Genomic DNA, 15,316 nt, shown 5'->3' on the forward strand with positions numbered 1-15,316 from the left:
CTTCCCCTCCCTAGTCCTTCCAGTTGTCTTCTCTGCTTTATGGTCACCCATTTCCTCCCCACTCTTATCCCCGCCCCCCCAGACACCTACTTCTTTGTCCTTGCTCTGGAGTGTGCTAACAGTCCAGGGCCAAGAAGACTCTGGGCCAGGGATCTGCTCCAATGAGCAGAGATATCCAGACCCAGGGAGTAGGAGGTTAGGAGCATTTCCTCTCCCACCTGCAGGAGCACAGTGGCCTTGTGAGGCTGATGAGTGGGTGAAGAAGGGCAGCTTTCAAGTGACCTTTGCCCTTCCGGCTTTTGGGGGCAGTGGAGACTGGATGGCTGACATCCCAGTCTCCTTCCCTAGACGGCAGCTCTTTGTCTTGGGGCTGGTGATGTCACAGGAGACTAAATACAGTCCTCCCCCCTTTCAGGTGAGCTCTTCCCAGTGGTAGTCCCAGACCACTGACAGACATTTTTAGAGACGGTTCAGATCCAACAACTATTTACTGAATGCCTACTGCATTCCAGCTGCTGTGGAGGGCATGGTCAGGTGGGCTGGAGTACTGATCCTGAAGCCGGAGCTCTTGGGTACGTATCCAGACCCTGCCGCCTTTGGAAGTTACTTGACCTCTCTGGGCCTCAGTTTCACCAACTGCAAAATGGGGATGAGAGTAATACGTGCCTCAGAGATTGTGTGAGGATTTGAATGAGCTTATTTACACACAGTGCTTAGAACAGGGTTGGGCATTTGGAAACCACCTTTATAAACGTTAGCGCTTATGGGTGGTATTGTTATGAAGTCTCACAGGATCCTCCAAACAGTCATGAAGTGGCCGTTATTCCCTTCCTTTTACAGATGCCTTCATGAGGAAACTGAAATCCTAAAGAGTCACAGTAATTCCCAGACCTGGAACTGGAAACCGGATCTCATGTCCCTTCTATGCCCCAACAGCTCCTGCCATTCTGAGAGACAAGAAATCAGGAAATTTACATAAGCAACTTGAAAACTGGGGCACTATCCTGGAGCTCAGCGGGACCCTAGGAGAGGGAGACAGAGGATTTAGAATCTCTGGATAACAGTCCCTGAGAGAGGAAAAGGGCATGGAGAACAGAGGAAAGGAAAAGAAAAAGGAACCGGCGACCAGTCAGAAGGTGGAGTGCTGAGTGAGCGAGGCTCCGGCATCTCTCATGTCTCCTGCTTCTTCCAGGTCACCAAAGGCAGACAGAGCCAGGAAGCAGAGATGAGCTTCTGAGCCCTCCGTTCTATTACATGCACAGCCAGGCCTGGAAGGCTGGCGATTAGAGCCTGTCCGGGAGGCTCCAGCAGGAGGCACCCTCTCCCCCCATCCCCCCACACAAAATTGGCAAGCCTGTTAAACCTGGGCCTGGGCTGGCCATCCCAGGGTCACTGGACTAGGATGGGGGATGGGCCTGTGACAGGAGGTGCCCTGGGTGTCCTCTTTCGGCCCCATGGAGTCCTCTCCCATCCCCCAGTCATCAGGGAACTCTTCCACTCTGGGGAAGGTCCCTCAAACCCCAGGTCCCTCTACTGCCAGTGGGGTCCCAGAGGTGGGGCTGCGGGACGTGGCCTCGGAATCTGTAGCCCTTTTCTTCATGCTCCTGCTGGACTTGATCGCTGTGGCTGGCAATGCTGCTGTGATGGCTGTTATCGCCAAGACACCCGCCCTCCGAAAATTTGTCTTCGTCTTCCACCTCTGCCTGGTGGACCTGCTGGCTGCCCTGACCCTCATGCCCCTGGCCATGCTCTCCAGTTCTGCCCTCTTTGACCATGACCTCTTCGGGGAGGTCGCCTGCCGCCTCTATTTGTTCCTGAGCATATGCTTCGTCAGCCTGGCCATTCTCTCGGTGTCGGCCATCAATGTGGAACGCTACTATTATGTTGTCCATCCCATGCGCTATGAGGTGCGCATGACGCTGGGGCTGGTGGCCTCTGTGTTGGTGGGCGTGTGGGTGAAAGCCTTGGCCATGGCTTCTGTGCCAGTGTTGGGAAGGGCCTCCCGGGAGGAGGGAGCTCTCAGCGTACCCCCAGGCTGCTCACTCCAATGGAGCCGCAGTGCCTACTGCCAGCTTTTCGTGGTGGTCTTTGCTGTCCTTTACTTCCTGTTGCCTCTGCTCCTCATCCTTGTGGTCTACTGCAGCATGTTCCGAGTAGCCCGAGTGGCAGCCATGCAGCATGGACCGCTGCCCACGTGGATGGAGACACCCCGGCAACGCTCTGAGTCTCTCAGCAGCCGCTCCACTATGGTCACCAGCTCGGGGGCCCCCCAGACCACCCCACACCGGACGTTCGGGGGAGGGAAGGCTGCAGTGGTCCTCCTGGCTGTGGGGGGACAGTTCCTGCTCTGTTGGTTGCCCTACTTTTCTTTCCACCTCTACATTGCCCTGAGTGCTCAGCCCATTTCGACTGGGCAGGTGGAGAATGTCGTGACCTGGATAGGCTACTTCTGCTTCACTTCCAACCCGTTCTTTTATGGATGTCTCAACCGGCAGATCCGAGGGGAGCTCAGCAAGCAGTTTGTCTGCTTCTTCAAGCCGGCTCCAGAAGAGGAGCTGAGGCTACCAAGCCGGGAGGGCTCCATTGAAGAGAACTTTCTGCAGTTCCTTCAGGGTACAGGCTGTCCCACTGAGTCCTGGGTTTCCCGACCCCTCCCCAGCCCCAAGCAGGAGACACCTGCTGTGGACTTTCGAATTCCAGGCCAGATAGCTGAAGAGACCTCTGAGTTCCTGGAGCAACAACTCACCAGCGACATCATCATGTCGGACAGCTACCTCCATCCCGCCCCCTCACCTCGACTGGAATCATGATGGGCTTCTAGCCACTTGGAGGGAGATGGGGCTGGGGCCACTTATAACTGAAGTTATTCACTGAAGTGAATCCCACCTTGTGGGATTACCTATTCCCAGCTAGCAGGGGCTGGGGCTGGGGTCTCTACACACAGCTTTTGCTTAGTGTTTTCTGGGTCAGGAACAATGCCAACAGAGAGGATGAATGTGTGGCAAAAGCCTTGGACATGGCTATGATCCTTGACTACTGGGGGAGGGAACCTGGTGAGATGGTAATGAGAATAAAGGGTCACGAAGGTGAGATGACGCCTTTCAACCAGTGAATTTTCCATGCCTCAGAAGCAGGGAAACTCTCCAAGGGTAGGAGTTGGAGGATATAGAGCAGCAGGCCGGGTTTGGAGTTATCCTGGGAATCCCTTAGGGTATTTCATTTTTCAGTGTAATTGTCCAGGGCAGTAATTGTATTCAAGTAAGGTAAGAAAATGACCTGTGTCTTCTCCTTTCCTTGCTAGGTTTAAAAAGAACTAAACGAAGTACAGCTAAGTGTTTCCATTTGAGTTAATGGATCTTTTTCTAGTTTTAGAACTGAGGTTTCCTTAAACAGAGAGGGCCAGCTGGGTATATTCCTTTCCTGAGTTTGGCCAGAAGCAAGGGGAAATAGCAGGCAGGGTACAAAGAGGAGAAGGCAGAAAAGCTGACTGCAGCTCTGTCCCACCCTCTGGGAACAGCCCTTCTGTTCTATTTTGCTGTCTCTCTCCTGCACATGGGAGATCAAGCTTCCAGCTTGATCTCAGCAAAGGCAAGGATACAACAAGATGGCTCTTTATCCTTATTTTTTAGAATGAAGAAGTGGAGAGATTGGGGTTTGGGTGGCTGAAGGTAGGGGTTAGTGTTTGAATTGCTAAGGTGGATGCATACAGAGAAGCCAGAAAATCATCTTGACCAATAATACTGTAAATTTTTTTTCTTCCTAGGATTGGCCTCCTTGATCTCTCTCCTCATGGCAGTGACCCACCTCCAGCCCCCTGGACTATCGGGTACAAGAGACTAAGGTTGGGAATGGGAAGGGTGGGGTTTCCATGGTCCATTAAATGCCTCCTACTCCCATCCATCGCTCTCAAAATTAGCTTCAGTGACAAAGACTTAAGTCTCTCTCCTATCTGCAGCCCTGGGTTGGAGAGAGGGCCTGAGAGTTGGGTTCAGATGTTCACTAATTGAGACTGTAGGAACTTGTTGGTTGCTATCAGTGGTGATATTTGCAAGGGAGGGGGAATAGTTGCAAAATGGACAGGACACCCATCTGGGACTACTTGTCTATCCACTTCCCTCAGTTGAATCAAGTAACATTCAAGGGTTGAGGCAGGACAAGAGGGTGCTTTGATCTGTATTTGAACAAATTCCTGGCTCACTGAACATTAAAGGGAAGATGGGCTGGTGGGAGTGGGATAGTTTCCCCTTTGAATGGCCAATAAATACTTTTTATTATAAAAAGTTATTCTGATATCAACATTTACTATTTCAGTTCAATTCAGTGCATAATAGTTGAATACCTAGTATTCTCTGGGATCCACACAGTCACTGCCTTTGAGGAGTTCATAGTCTAATTATATCAGGTACCTTGTATTTTTACAGAGCACTTATATCCGGTAAAGCATTAAAGAATGTTTGAGAAATATATTGGAGAATACATTGGAGCTCAGTCCACTGCAGCAAGATACCTACATGGAAGCTTCCTGTGGATTGTGGAACGTGTGAGGGTTGTAAATGAAATTCTAGCTGCAGACAAGAATTTATTAAGAAACTGGGCAAACAGCTTTCCCCCTTTAGATGTAGGAGAATTTACAGGTTTCTGTCTTCCTACCACCAGACTTACTTTAGTCTAGAACCTATTACACTGAAGAAATCCCTTAGATAGTACATCTACCAAGGAGAATCCTTCGTGATTGAAAAACATGCTCTTCTCGCTCTCCTCCCTTTTAAGATAAACTCAGAAGGGAGACATCTCACTTGTAGATAAGGGGTTCTCTTCAAACATCAGGGATCAGCTAGTAGGCCTTAAGCATCGCCAGCAGGTGGCAGTGTGAGTCCAGTAGAAACAGGAAAGGAGCTTGCATGGGGGAGTTGGGGGTGGGGAGAGGGAGTGAGGAGAGGGGAGAACAGGAAACATTGTCTGGCAGCCATTTTGTTAATTTATTTTGTCTTCTCCTTTGCCTTGCCCTCCAGCCCTTCCTTCACATACATCAAAAAAGAAAATTTTAAGTGCAAGGATATCTCTAATTCAGGCTTGTATTTCCTGACACTGAACTCACTGGTGTTTATTACAGAATTTGACATAGGCTGGTTCATTTGCCACTTATTTTTCCCTGAGTGGATCATGAAGGAAATAAAAATTTCTATTATGTTGACAACTCGCCCAACAGTTTCTGCCATGACCATCTTCCAGTTGTTTTCCAATCACCAGGACCACTTGGTAAAGTTTTCTGTGTAGTTCTTGGCTGTGAAAGCTGTTCCTGGACAAAATCTGACCTCTCTAGTGGGCTCAAGAATCAACAGGTTGAGACATCTGACCCGTCAGTTACTTTTCCTGTACCTGGGTGGTGTTGGGGTAACTTCCAAGCCTAGATGAAAACTTTCTGTTTTTAGGTCTCCTCAGGTAACATCTTACAGTGGCATGGTAGAAAAGGGGTGAATTTGGAGGCAGACATCTACTTTTCACTGTGTGAACTTGGGAAAGATGCTTAATTTCTCTGAGCCTATTTCTTCATCTGTAAAAACAGGGGTAACATTACCTACCTCACAGGGTTGTTGTGAGGATTAAAAGAGATGACCATGTGGAAGCACCTAGCCATACCTGGCAAATAGGTACTCAATAAATATTGGTTCTACCCTTTCTTCTTGCCCTATTCCCCCACAAGTATTGATTATGGCAAAGCCATCCTTTTTATTCTAACAGTCATTTGGGAATGAGTAGGAGGCTTTTCAAACTTTCAAGAACTGGCATTCTGAAGTTATAGTGGATGAAGTTGTTTACGGTGGCTCTCAAGAAATCCCTAATTAATGAATTGTCATAATATAGACCTTTCTGTTTGGACCTTATATGCTAAGGCTTAGATTCTATTAGGGAAATAGTTTGTAATCTCAGGGAACGGTTTGGGGGACAACAAGAGTTCTCCTCTCTGGAATGTATGGTGATAGTATCTGTGCAGCTATTTGGCAGTAAAGGTAATTCACGGCCACTGACATGGGTAGTACCCAGGATTATGAATGAAAAGGCTCGGAGACTGGGGCTTTTTCATGGAGGTTTATTTTCAGGTGATGCTAGAGCTGACAGACAAATTTACTAGACCCTCCCTTTTCGGGTGGTACCACAACAGGAAATTTCAGTAGGGAGATTCACAGGAGGAACTGGTTTGTTTTGGGGTGTGGGCCCGAGGTTAACTGATCTTGGTAGATGTCCGAAGCACCTAACGCGGAATCAGTCATTTATCCGCGCTAAAGTGGCTTATATTGGAGAAAGGTATCACGGACATCTTGTGGAGAACTACACGCTTACCTTTCAGGTAATAGAATATTTAGCGATTTCAGGTGGCCCTCTGTCAACACAGTGGCTAGGCAATTCGAAGGTAACGGCACAAGGACCCGGATACATCCTGAGAGCAAGAAACGGGAGGACAAAGGGGAGGGGAGAAGGGGATTCTAAGGTCCTAGGCGTGGTCGGCCTTACAGATCGCAAGATGTGAAGCGTGGCCGGCCCTAGGCTCTGCTGTTTGTTTTCATCCTGTAGATCGGGTTAAGACAACCCCGACAGAGTGTTGTAGACTTGGGAAGGGGCTTCGGGTCTCCACAGCCAGAGATCAAAGGGGCTTTTCTGGCCAGTGAGAAATTCCCAGCATAAATTCCTGTGCGCGCTGTGGACTCTTATCTGGGAATCCCCACCCCTCTTCTGCTGTGTGACCTCAGGAAGGCGCCACCAACTGGGGAAGTCAGTCCCTGCTTTTTCTACATTAACTCAAATAAGGCAGCCGAAAACGAAAAGAGGCACTAAAGTCGAGCCGCGCGTACCAGGTACTCCACGAGACACCGCTACTCCGCTCGGACTCACCGGTACTCTCCCCGTACTTCCGCCTCCCGTCACTCCTCCTCTACCCCAGCAAAGAGTTTAGAGCAGCAACCGCCGTGGGGCGTTGCCGGAAGTGTCGTAAACGCCGGATATCCGGTTCCTTCGGGCGCTCAAGTAGCTGACGGAGAGGGCCGCCGCCCAGCAGTAGACGCTGTCTCAGTTAGCCGAGCCGCAGACTTCGCGGTGTTGAGTGAGCCCGGGCTCGGTCCCCTCTCCCGGCCGCCGCCATGGGCTGCACGTTGAGCGCCGAAGACAAGGCGGCGGTGGAGCGGAGCAAGATGATCGACCGCAACTTGCGGGAGGACGGAGAGAAAGCGGCCAAAGAAGTGAAGCTGCTGCTACTCGGTGAGGGGCTGAGGGGGGGCAGCTGGCGGGGTGAACCGGAGGCCTAGGCACTTGGGAGCCCTTGCGGGAGCGGGGGGTGGAGGGAGTCAGTCCCGGCCGGCTGAAAGGACCCCGAAGGGATCTGGAGGGCGTGACGGCCGCGGGGCGGGGTGTTGGGTTGGTGGTTTAGGCCTGGGAGGGCGTGATGAGGGGGTGGGGTTTAGGATTGTAGGAATTGGGCTGGAGGGAGGGTGTGACTCCGAGCTGCATTAGGCCTTTAGTGTAGAGAGCTTGGGAGTACGGGGCAGGAGGACAGTGAGACTGTATTAGCAATACGCGAAACGCTGGTAAAGGAAGAGCCGATATTAGGGAAGGTTTTGCAAGGGGTTAGAGTGTGTGGGGGCTTGTATAATGGATTACGAGTTTAGAACATGGTGATACTCTTGGATGAAGTTGGGGTGCTTGAATGATTAATGTAAATGGAGGGGCAGGTACAGAGTGGTCACGTAAGGACCCTGTCGTCTATTAGCAAGTGGGCATTTTGAACTGTTTGTAAGTGGAGGAACCTTGGATTAACCAGGAACATGAAGGTGTGTGGTTGAGATAATTTACAAGTCTCAGGTATAAAGGGAAAAGAGCTTGGGTGCAGAGGCTGTCTATCCTTTTCCACCTTCTATCATTTTTTTTTTTTTAAAAGATTTTATTTGACAGAGAGAGAGATCACAAGTAGGCAGAGAGGCAGGCAGAGAGAGAGAGAGAGAGAGGAGGAAGCAGGCTCCCTGCTGAGCAGAGAGCCTGATGCGGGGCTCGATCCCAGGATCCTGAGATCACGACCTGAGCCGAAGGCAGTGGCTTAACCCACTGAGCCACCCAGGCGCCCCCCTTCTATCATTTTTGCTCTCTTGAGGTTTTATAACTCCTTTCCTTGTTTTTATAAAAGGGGAGGTGGTGTGAGCTGAGGAAATTTAAGGACTGGATGGTTTGAGGTTTGTGGCAAAAGATGTAGTGGACAGTAGATTACATACTGAGAGTTGCTGAATAGTTGCTAGGTATGATGGACAGTGGGAATGGAGTTACCTTAGAATAAATTATGAAATTTGGTACATTAAAAAAGCTGTGACAGGGCGCCTGGGTGGCTCAGTGGGTTAAGCCGCTGCCTTCGGCTCAGGTCATGATCTCAGGGTCCTGGGATCGAGTCCCGCATCGGGCTCTCTGCTCAGCAGGGAGCCTGCTTCCTCCTCTCTCTCTCTGCCTGCCTCTCTGCCTACTTGTAATCTCCCTCTGTCAAATAAATAAATAAAATCTTTAAAAAAAAAAAAAAAAAGCTGTGACAGACTTCTGGTGAGCTGTCTCTCCAAACTAAAAACATTGGCTTCAGAAAATTACTGTTTATTTCACCTGACATTCGTTTTGAGCAGCTTTTAGGTACAGTCAGATGCATTTTACTCAGCACGATTAGTTTAAACATTTTTGAAACTGGTTTCTAGAGCCTCAGTAAATCATATAAAGTACCCTGGCATCAGCATACCAATTAGTTAAGTCACAGTTTCTTTACTATGAGTATTTTCTACAGTTCTGTTAGAGAAGAATAAGTAGGAGTAATGGTTTCTGTAAGCAATAGAACCTTTTTTTTTTTTTCAATAGAACTTTCAAAAACAATTTTTGAGAAAAAGAAGTTGCTTTAGGAGAAGTGCCAAATTTCATGGTATAAAGCTCTGGAGAACAGAATGCACCACCATAAACCAAGGGTTATTTTGTATTCCAGGTAGTGCTGGGTCCCCATGCCAGTATCTTCATATTGACATATTTAGTGGTTTGTAGATTGCAGAAACCCTAGGAACAGCTCTTCAGATATAGGGGGAAAGTTAAGCATTGGAGTTTGAGCTTTTGGTTTGACTCTGACCTTTCATAACACATGGATTCAAATTGTAATTCTAGACTGCCACTCTCTGTTTAACAGGTATCATTTGTGGATGAACATGGTCCGTGGCACATAGTAGATGCTTCTTAAATATTTACTATTGTAAACCACTTAATGTTGGAGATTGCTCCTTGGGCTCTTTCAGATGTTTAACATAAGCCATAATACTCAAGGCATTAATGTTGTCTGTATTGAGTGATTGGCTATGAAATTAAAGGTGTATTTTCATCTTGCCTTGTTTTACGTTAACCCATCAGAGATCCCCTCAGGACATTAGCCTGTTGTAATACAGTTATAAACTGCGAGGCTTTCTTCCAAATGGCAGGATTTGGCAGGCAGAATTTAGGCAAGCAAATGTCTGGAAAAATCTTTATTCGGGATTTTATAAATAGTGTATTTAATTAAAAACAAAATAAAACACATGATGACTTAGCGAACTGCAAAAGCAGTAAGTAAAAATCAAAGTACTAAAACATTTGCTTTTAATTTTTACCAATTTCATTGTTTTAAGTAAGATTTTTTAATATTCTTGAGCAAGTTAAAGTCAACAGATATAAATAGTTGCAGACACAGATGTTTTTGCTTGAACCATATCATAATGCACAGAAGTTAAAGTCATCCCTTATTTTCTTTTAGCAGAACACACTCATCAAGTATATGGATAACTTTTTTTTTTTTTTGCTGTAGAATACCTCCTTTGATGCACATGCAAGTCATTTTTCATCACTTTGAAACTGTCAAACTTAGTCTAAGTTGAGATATATTCAGTTACCTGTGTTTTTCCTTTCACATAACAGGTGTTCATTAGATACTACTGGGGTTTTTAATTTTTTTTTTTTTTTTTGGAGGGATGTAGTTTAGTATAGTGATAACAACAAGAGCTATAAAGTCAGACTATTTTAAATTCCAATTCCCATTTACCAGCTGTAACCTTGGGAAAGTTACTTAGTCAGTTTTGCTCTGCTCCATTTTCTCATCTTTAAAATAGAGAAAATAGAGGCACTATAGGAATGCTATGAGGATTGATATGATAATGATTTAAAGTGGAATACAGCCTGGCACATAGGATTAGCTCAGTGAATATTAGCTATTATTGCTATTATTTATTTATTTTTTAAAAAAGATTTTATGTATTTATTTGACAGAGATCACAAGTAGGCAGAGAGGGAGGCAGAGAGAGAGGGGTCAGTAGGCTCCCCGCTGAGCAGAGAGCCCGATGTGATGCGGGGCTCAATCCCAGGACCCTGAGACCAGGACCTGAGCTGAAGGCAGAGGCTTAACCCTCTGAGCCACCCAGGCACCTCACTATTATTTTTATTATTAAATCAAAAATAATGTTACAGATTATAGGTACTATAGAAATTCAAATTAAGAAGCCAGGGTGGGCTCTATTAGTTAAGGAATACCTAAGTGTTACAGTTTTTTGATTACCTTTGATTTGAATTTCCTTTAGGTGTGTTCTTGGGAAGATCTTGATAATGTCAAATTAATGTTTAATAACAATATTATGTAGGAAGACAAAATTATATTATGCAAAGCTTCCCAACTGGAGTGCAGTATATAGGATGGTATACAAGTGTGCTGTTTGTAAATTTTTTTATAGTTTTGAAATTTCATTTTTTTATTTTAAAATTTTTAAGGTTTTTATTTATTTATTTGACAGAGAGCTTGAGAGCACACAAGCAGGGGGAGCTGCAAAAGGAGAGGGAGAAGCAGGCTCCCCAGGGGATGCAGGGCTCAATTTGAGGACCCTGGAATCATGACCTGAGCTGAAGGCAGACACTTAATCGGCTGATTAATCGACTGAGCCACCCAGGCGCCCCTATAGTTTTGAAATTTTATATCATTTTCATAACTTTTTGAAATTTTGCAACAGTTGAAATGATATTTGAACATTTTTTAGTATGATTTCTTCTTTAAACTTTGGAAACATGGCAGTTGCAAATACTAGGAAGGTTTATGCCAATTAGTATTTATTATCATCTGTAATACTTCGTATTTTTTCATGTTATAATTTTATGATATGAAGAAAATACATATTATTTTTTTCCAAGCCCTTCCAGCTTACTTTAGTAAGCCTTAGAAATATTATCATTTTCAGTGTGTGCCATCATGTGACAAAAGTTGGGAAGCACTGGTATAATGAATGGATAAGAGTACTGCTTTCAGAGTCATATAGAAATGAATTCAGTTCTCACCTTCATTTACTAGGTGTGAGACCCACAGCATATAACTTAGCCAGTGAATCTTATTTTCACATATATAAGGTGGGGGTGATGTCTGTTTTATAATACGCGATAGGATAATATATGTAAAATGTTTAGCAATAAGTATTGAGTATAGGTAACTTCTGTTATTATGATAATGTCTGAAAGCTTTTCATTTTAGCTACTTTTTTCAAGGGTGTTTCAGACAAAGGATTTATTTCAAATAATATATTCTTTTCAAAGGTTTTCAAGGAATTTTAATAAATATCACTCTTGTGATATTAAAAAGAATTAAGTACTATAATTTAGTTTTGTAAGTTATTGAATGGTTTACTCCTGTGCTATCTTCAGATTATTATGCAAAATGAGATTAATGCTTTGTTCTCTATGATATTTTTGGTGGTAGTATGTCAGAAATTAAGTTGTGTTCAAAGAATTAGGATCCTCTAATTCACTTAAGCCTTAAGTAATTTTTGTGGTGGTATTTCTCTTGTTCTTGAATTTGACTGAAATTAGTTTAATGTAATAATGCTGTTTAGGAAAACCTTAAAGACACAAATTTGTAAAGTGCACATAATGTAAATGTTTAAGAGAATATAAAGAGAAGAAACTGTTGTAGTGTTTGATTTTCCCTCCAGTTTTAACTGTCTTCATTTTGGTAAAATTCTTTTTTCAGTGTTTAGAAAGTTAGAGTTACCTTTAAGCCTTTATCTCTCCAGGCTATCTGTTACCTGCTTAGCAGTCATCTGTATCATACATGTAATTGAAGCTGCTTGAGCTGAGTAACATTGTCTTTGGAGCACTGTTTAATTGCCCCAGTTTTGATACAGTTCTCTATGTAGATGAAGTAACCTATTTTTCATGTCTTGGTATTAGTAAGTTGTAACAGAAATTAATATATCAGATACAAACCAAACAAAGAAGAACCAGAAAGACCAAATTTGTTTGACTTGTACCTGAATAATGGCCTGGTAATCTTAGAAACAAATTCAGGAGGGTATAGTCTTTAGTGGATTTCCTTTGATTTTCAAATTGGATTTGGAAGATACTTAAAAGTTTAAGAGATTGTGGGATGCCTGGGTGGCTCAGTTGGTTAAGTGGCTGCCTTTCAGCTCAGGTCATGATCCTAGGGTTCTGGGATCAAGTCCTGCATTGGGCTCCTCACTTGGCAGGAAGCCTGCTTCTCCCTCTGCCTGCTCTGCCTGCTGTTCCCCCTGCTTTGCTGTCTCTCACTCTGATAAATAAATAAAATCTTAAAAAAAAAAAAAAGTTTAAGAGATTTGTTAAGGGCTAGTGGAGATAATTAGTGTGTTCATTGTTCCATTACTATTTTGCTGTTATGGACTTCTTTTTGTTACCAAGTGTAATTCACAAATGGGTAAATGTTTCTAATATTCATACAAAAAGACTTTGAGTTTTTGGGATCATTGTTAGTGTTTTATATCTAGAAAAATTTTGTTGCTTAATTTTGAAATAGATAGTATTCTAAATTTTTTCTAGTTGCTCATGTAAATCTACTGCTATATAGTTAGGGAAGTCTCACCATGATTAAAACATACACTTATTTATTTATAAAGATTTTATTCATTTATTTGTGTGAGAGAACAAGCAGAGGGAGTGGCAGGCAGAGGGAGAAGCAGGCTCCCTGCTGAGCGAGGAGCTCTATGTGGGTCTCTATCCCAGGATCATGACTGAGCCATAGGCAGAGACTTAACCAGCTGAGCCACGGAGGTGTCCCTACCCTCTTGTATTGAAATTGTGCTTGTATCTCCTGCCCTTTTTTTTTTTTTTTTTTAAGACTTTATTTATTTATTTGGTAGTGGGCAAAGGGAGAAGGAGAAGCAGACTCCCCACTGAACAGGGAGTCAGTCAGAGGCAGGGCTCAATCCCAGGATCATGACCCCAGCCAAAGGCAGACCCTTAGCCAACTGAGCCACCCAGGTGCCCCTCTCCTGCTTTTATTTATGTGGTCTGATATTAATAGTTACTACTCTGGTGACATGGGGACCATATAAATCAGACTTCTTTAAAGCTAATTAGAAAGGTAGCTTGCTTCTTGTCATCTTGTAATTTCCTTTCGTAGTTGAATTTTAAAATCAAAATAGTAATCACTTGAACTTGAAGAGCTTATTATGGAGATCGTATAATGAATTTGGATTTCAGTTTTAGTCATGTATTGATATCCCTAGTTTTTATACTTTTTTATTAAATGGAGAATGTTGTATGGAAATGGATTTTTCCCAGGATCTTGGAAATTATATTTTACAGATGTAAATTATAGGATTGTTTTAGAGTAACATGCTTTTGATGGAAGATTTCCCCCTCTGTTTCATGAAGTTAGAACATCAGAACTGATAACTTCAAAACAGGGTTCTTCTTTCTTTTTCTTTTTTTTTTTCAAAGATTTTATTTATTTATCAGAGAGAGAGAGGGGGAGAGAGCGAGCACAGGCAGACAGAATGGCAGGCAGAGGCAGAGGGAGAAGCAGGCTCCCTGCTGAGCAAGGAGCCCGATGTGGGACTCCATCCCAGGACGCTGGGATCATTACCTTAGCCGAAGGCAGCTGCTTAACCAACTGAGCCACCCAGGCGTCCCCAAAACAGGGTTCTGTTTGATGTAATGATATAATCACTACCATGATTTATATAGGTAAAGTGGTTCTGATGTATGTGTTAGGATAATGCAGTCCTAAACTTTCCATGGCAGTTATTTCAATGTTGAGTTAGTTATTTTTGAAAATAAACATTGAATGACTTCAGGTTAGTGATACAAATCTCTTTCACCGTTTCTTAGCATTAATAAATCCTCACATACTTTGGTTCATTTCAGATGGTTAAAAACTAATTTCCTTCCTTCCTTCCTCTGCTTCTTTTTTTTTTTTTAAGATTTTATTTATTTATTTGTGGGAGAGCATGTGCGAGAGCACAGGGAAGGGGGGGCCAGAGGGAAAAGCAGACTCCCCGGCTGAACAGGGAAGCCCACCACTCAGGGCTGTATCCCAGGACCTTGACCTGAGCCAGCAGACGCTTAACCGACTAGGCCACCCAGCCACCTCCTCTTCTCTGCTTTTTTTTGTTTGTTTGTTTTGGGTTTTTGTTGTTGTTTTTATTTTTTATCTTATATAAAGATATTTTTATACAATATCTTTATTGTATTATATATGTTATATCTATATAAATGTATAATATTTTTATTTTCTATATCTTATATATTATAAATATATCTTATATTTTCATCTTGTAAGAAATATATTTCTTACCCTTTCATTTTTGTTACTATGGTAATAACTAAAAAATAACTATTTTATTTTAACTAAAATCCACATTCACATCTTCATCAGTATTTATAGTTTTTTGAGTTTTTCTAGACTACTTACAAGTTTGTGTGCATGTGTGTTTTGTTTTCAAAGATTTTATTTATTTATTTGACAGAGAGCACAAGCAGGAGGAGCAGCAGAGGGAGAGGGAGAACCAGGCTCCCCGCTCCGCATGGGGCTTGATCCCAGGCCCCCTGGGATAATGAGCAGAGCCGAAGGCAGACTCTTAACCAACTGAGCCAGCTAAGCACCCTTACAAGTTCTTTAATTAACTTTTTATTATGGAATAATTTCACGTTTATAGAAAAGTTGCAGAGATGTAAGTACATAGAGTACCTGTATGCTCTTCACCTGGTTTCCCTTAATGTTGACATCTTACGGGGCGCCTGGGTGGCTCAGCGGGTTAAAGCCTCTGCCTTCGGCTCAGGTCATGATCTCAGGGTCCTGGGATCGAGTCCCGCATCGGGCTCTCTGCTCAGCGGGGAGCCTGCTTCTTCCTCTCTCTCTATCTGCCTCTCTGCCTACTTGTGATCTATCTGTCAAATAAATAAATAAATAAAAATCTTAAAAAAAAATGCTGACATCTTACATAGCTATGGTACATTTGTCAACATTGCACGATATTGGTGCATTAATGTT

General features: G+C 43.8%; 2 protein-coding genes and 1 long non-coding RNA gene across 4 annotated transcripts in view; 2 read left to right on the forward strand and 1 right to left on the reverse strand.

The window, feature by feature from the left end:
- Positions 1 to 1,252: 1,252 nt before the first annotated feature.
- Positions 1,253 to 5,679, forward strand: GPR61 (G protein-coupled receptor 61). Of its 2 annotated transcripts, none has more exons than XM_044238855.1 (2): positions 1,253 to 3,086; positions 3,764 to 3,841. In XM_044238855.1, exon 1 carries the CDS (start codon positions 1,455 to 1,457, stop codon positions 2,808 to 2,810), a length of 1,356 nt encoding a protein of 451 aa, XP_044094790.1. In that variant the 5' UTR covers positions 1,253 to 1,454; the 3' UTR covers positions 2,811 to 3,086; positions 3,764 to 3,841. The 2 variants fall into 2 exon arrangements, with proteins under 2 accessions (XP_044094790.1, XP_044094789.1); XM_044238854.1 differs by having other exon boundaries at positions 1,341 to 2,613; positions 3,764 to 5,679.
- A 396-nt stretch (positions 5,680 to 6,075) lies between these two features.
- Positions 6,076 to 6,948, reverse strand: LOC122900296. The gene is made up of 2 exons (XR_006383211.1): positions 6,852 to 6,948; positions 6,076 to 6,439 (listed from the first exon to the last, which is right to left on the reverse strand). It is a non-coding gene; the product is annotated as an uncharacterized LOC122900296 (long non-coding RNA).
- Positions 6,949 to 7,022: 74 nt separating this feature from the next.
- Positions 7,023 to 15,316, forward strand: part of GNAI3 (G protein subunit alpha i3) — a 36,965-nt gene continuing 28,671 nt past the window's right edge. Inside the window, exon 1 of the mRNA XM_044238857.1 lies at positions 7,023 to 7,254. Coding sequence (XP_044094792.1) covers positions 7,137 to 7,254 — 118 coding nt within the window. The 5' untranslated portion in view covers positions 7,023 to 7,136. The remainder of the gene's footprint in view (positions 7,255 to 15,316) is intronic.

The sequence above is a fragment of the Neovison vison genome, chromosome 2 (genome assembly GCF_020171115.1).
Source record: "Neovison vison isolate M4711 chromosome 2, ASM_NN_V1, whole genome shotgun sequence".
NCBI lineage: Eukaryota > Metazoa > Chordata > Mammalia > Carnivora > Mustelidae > Neogale > Neogale vison.

Coding starts and splice junctions, on each gene's coding strand:
- GPR61 (XM_044238855.1), top strand. CDS start 1,455: ATGGAGTCCTCTCCCATCCCCCAGTCATCAGGGAACTCTTCCACTCTG.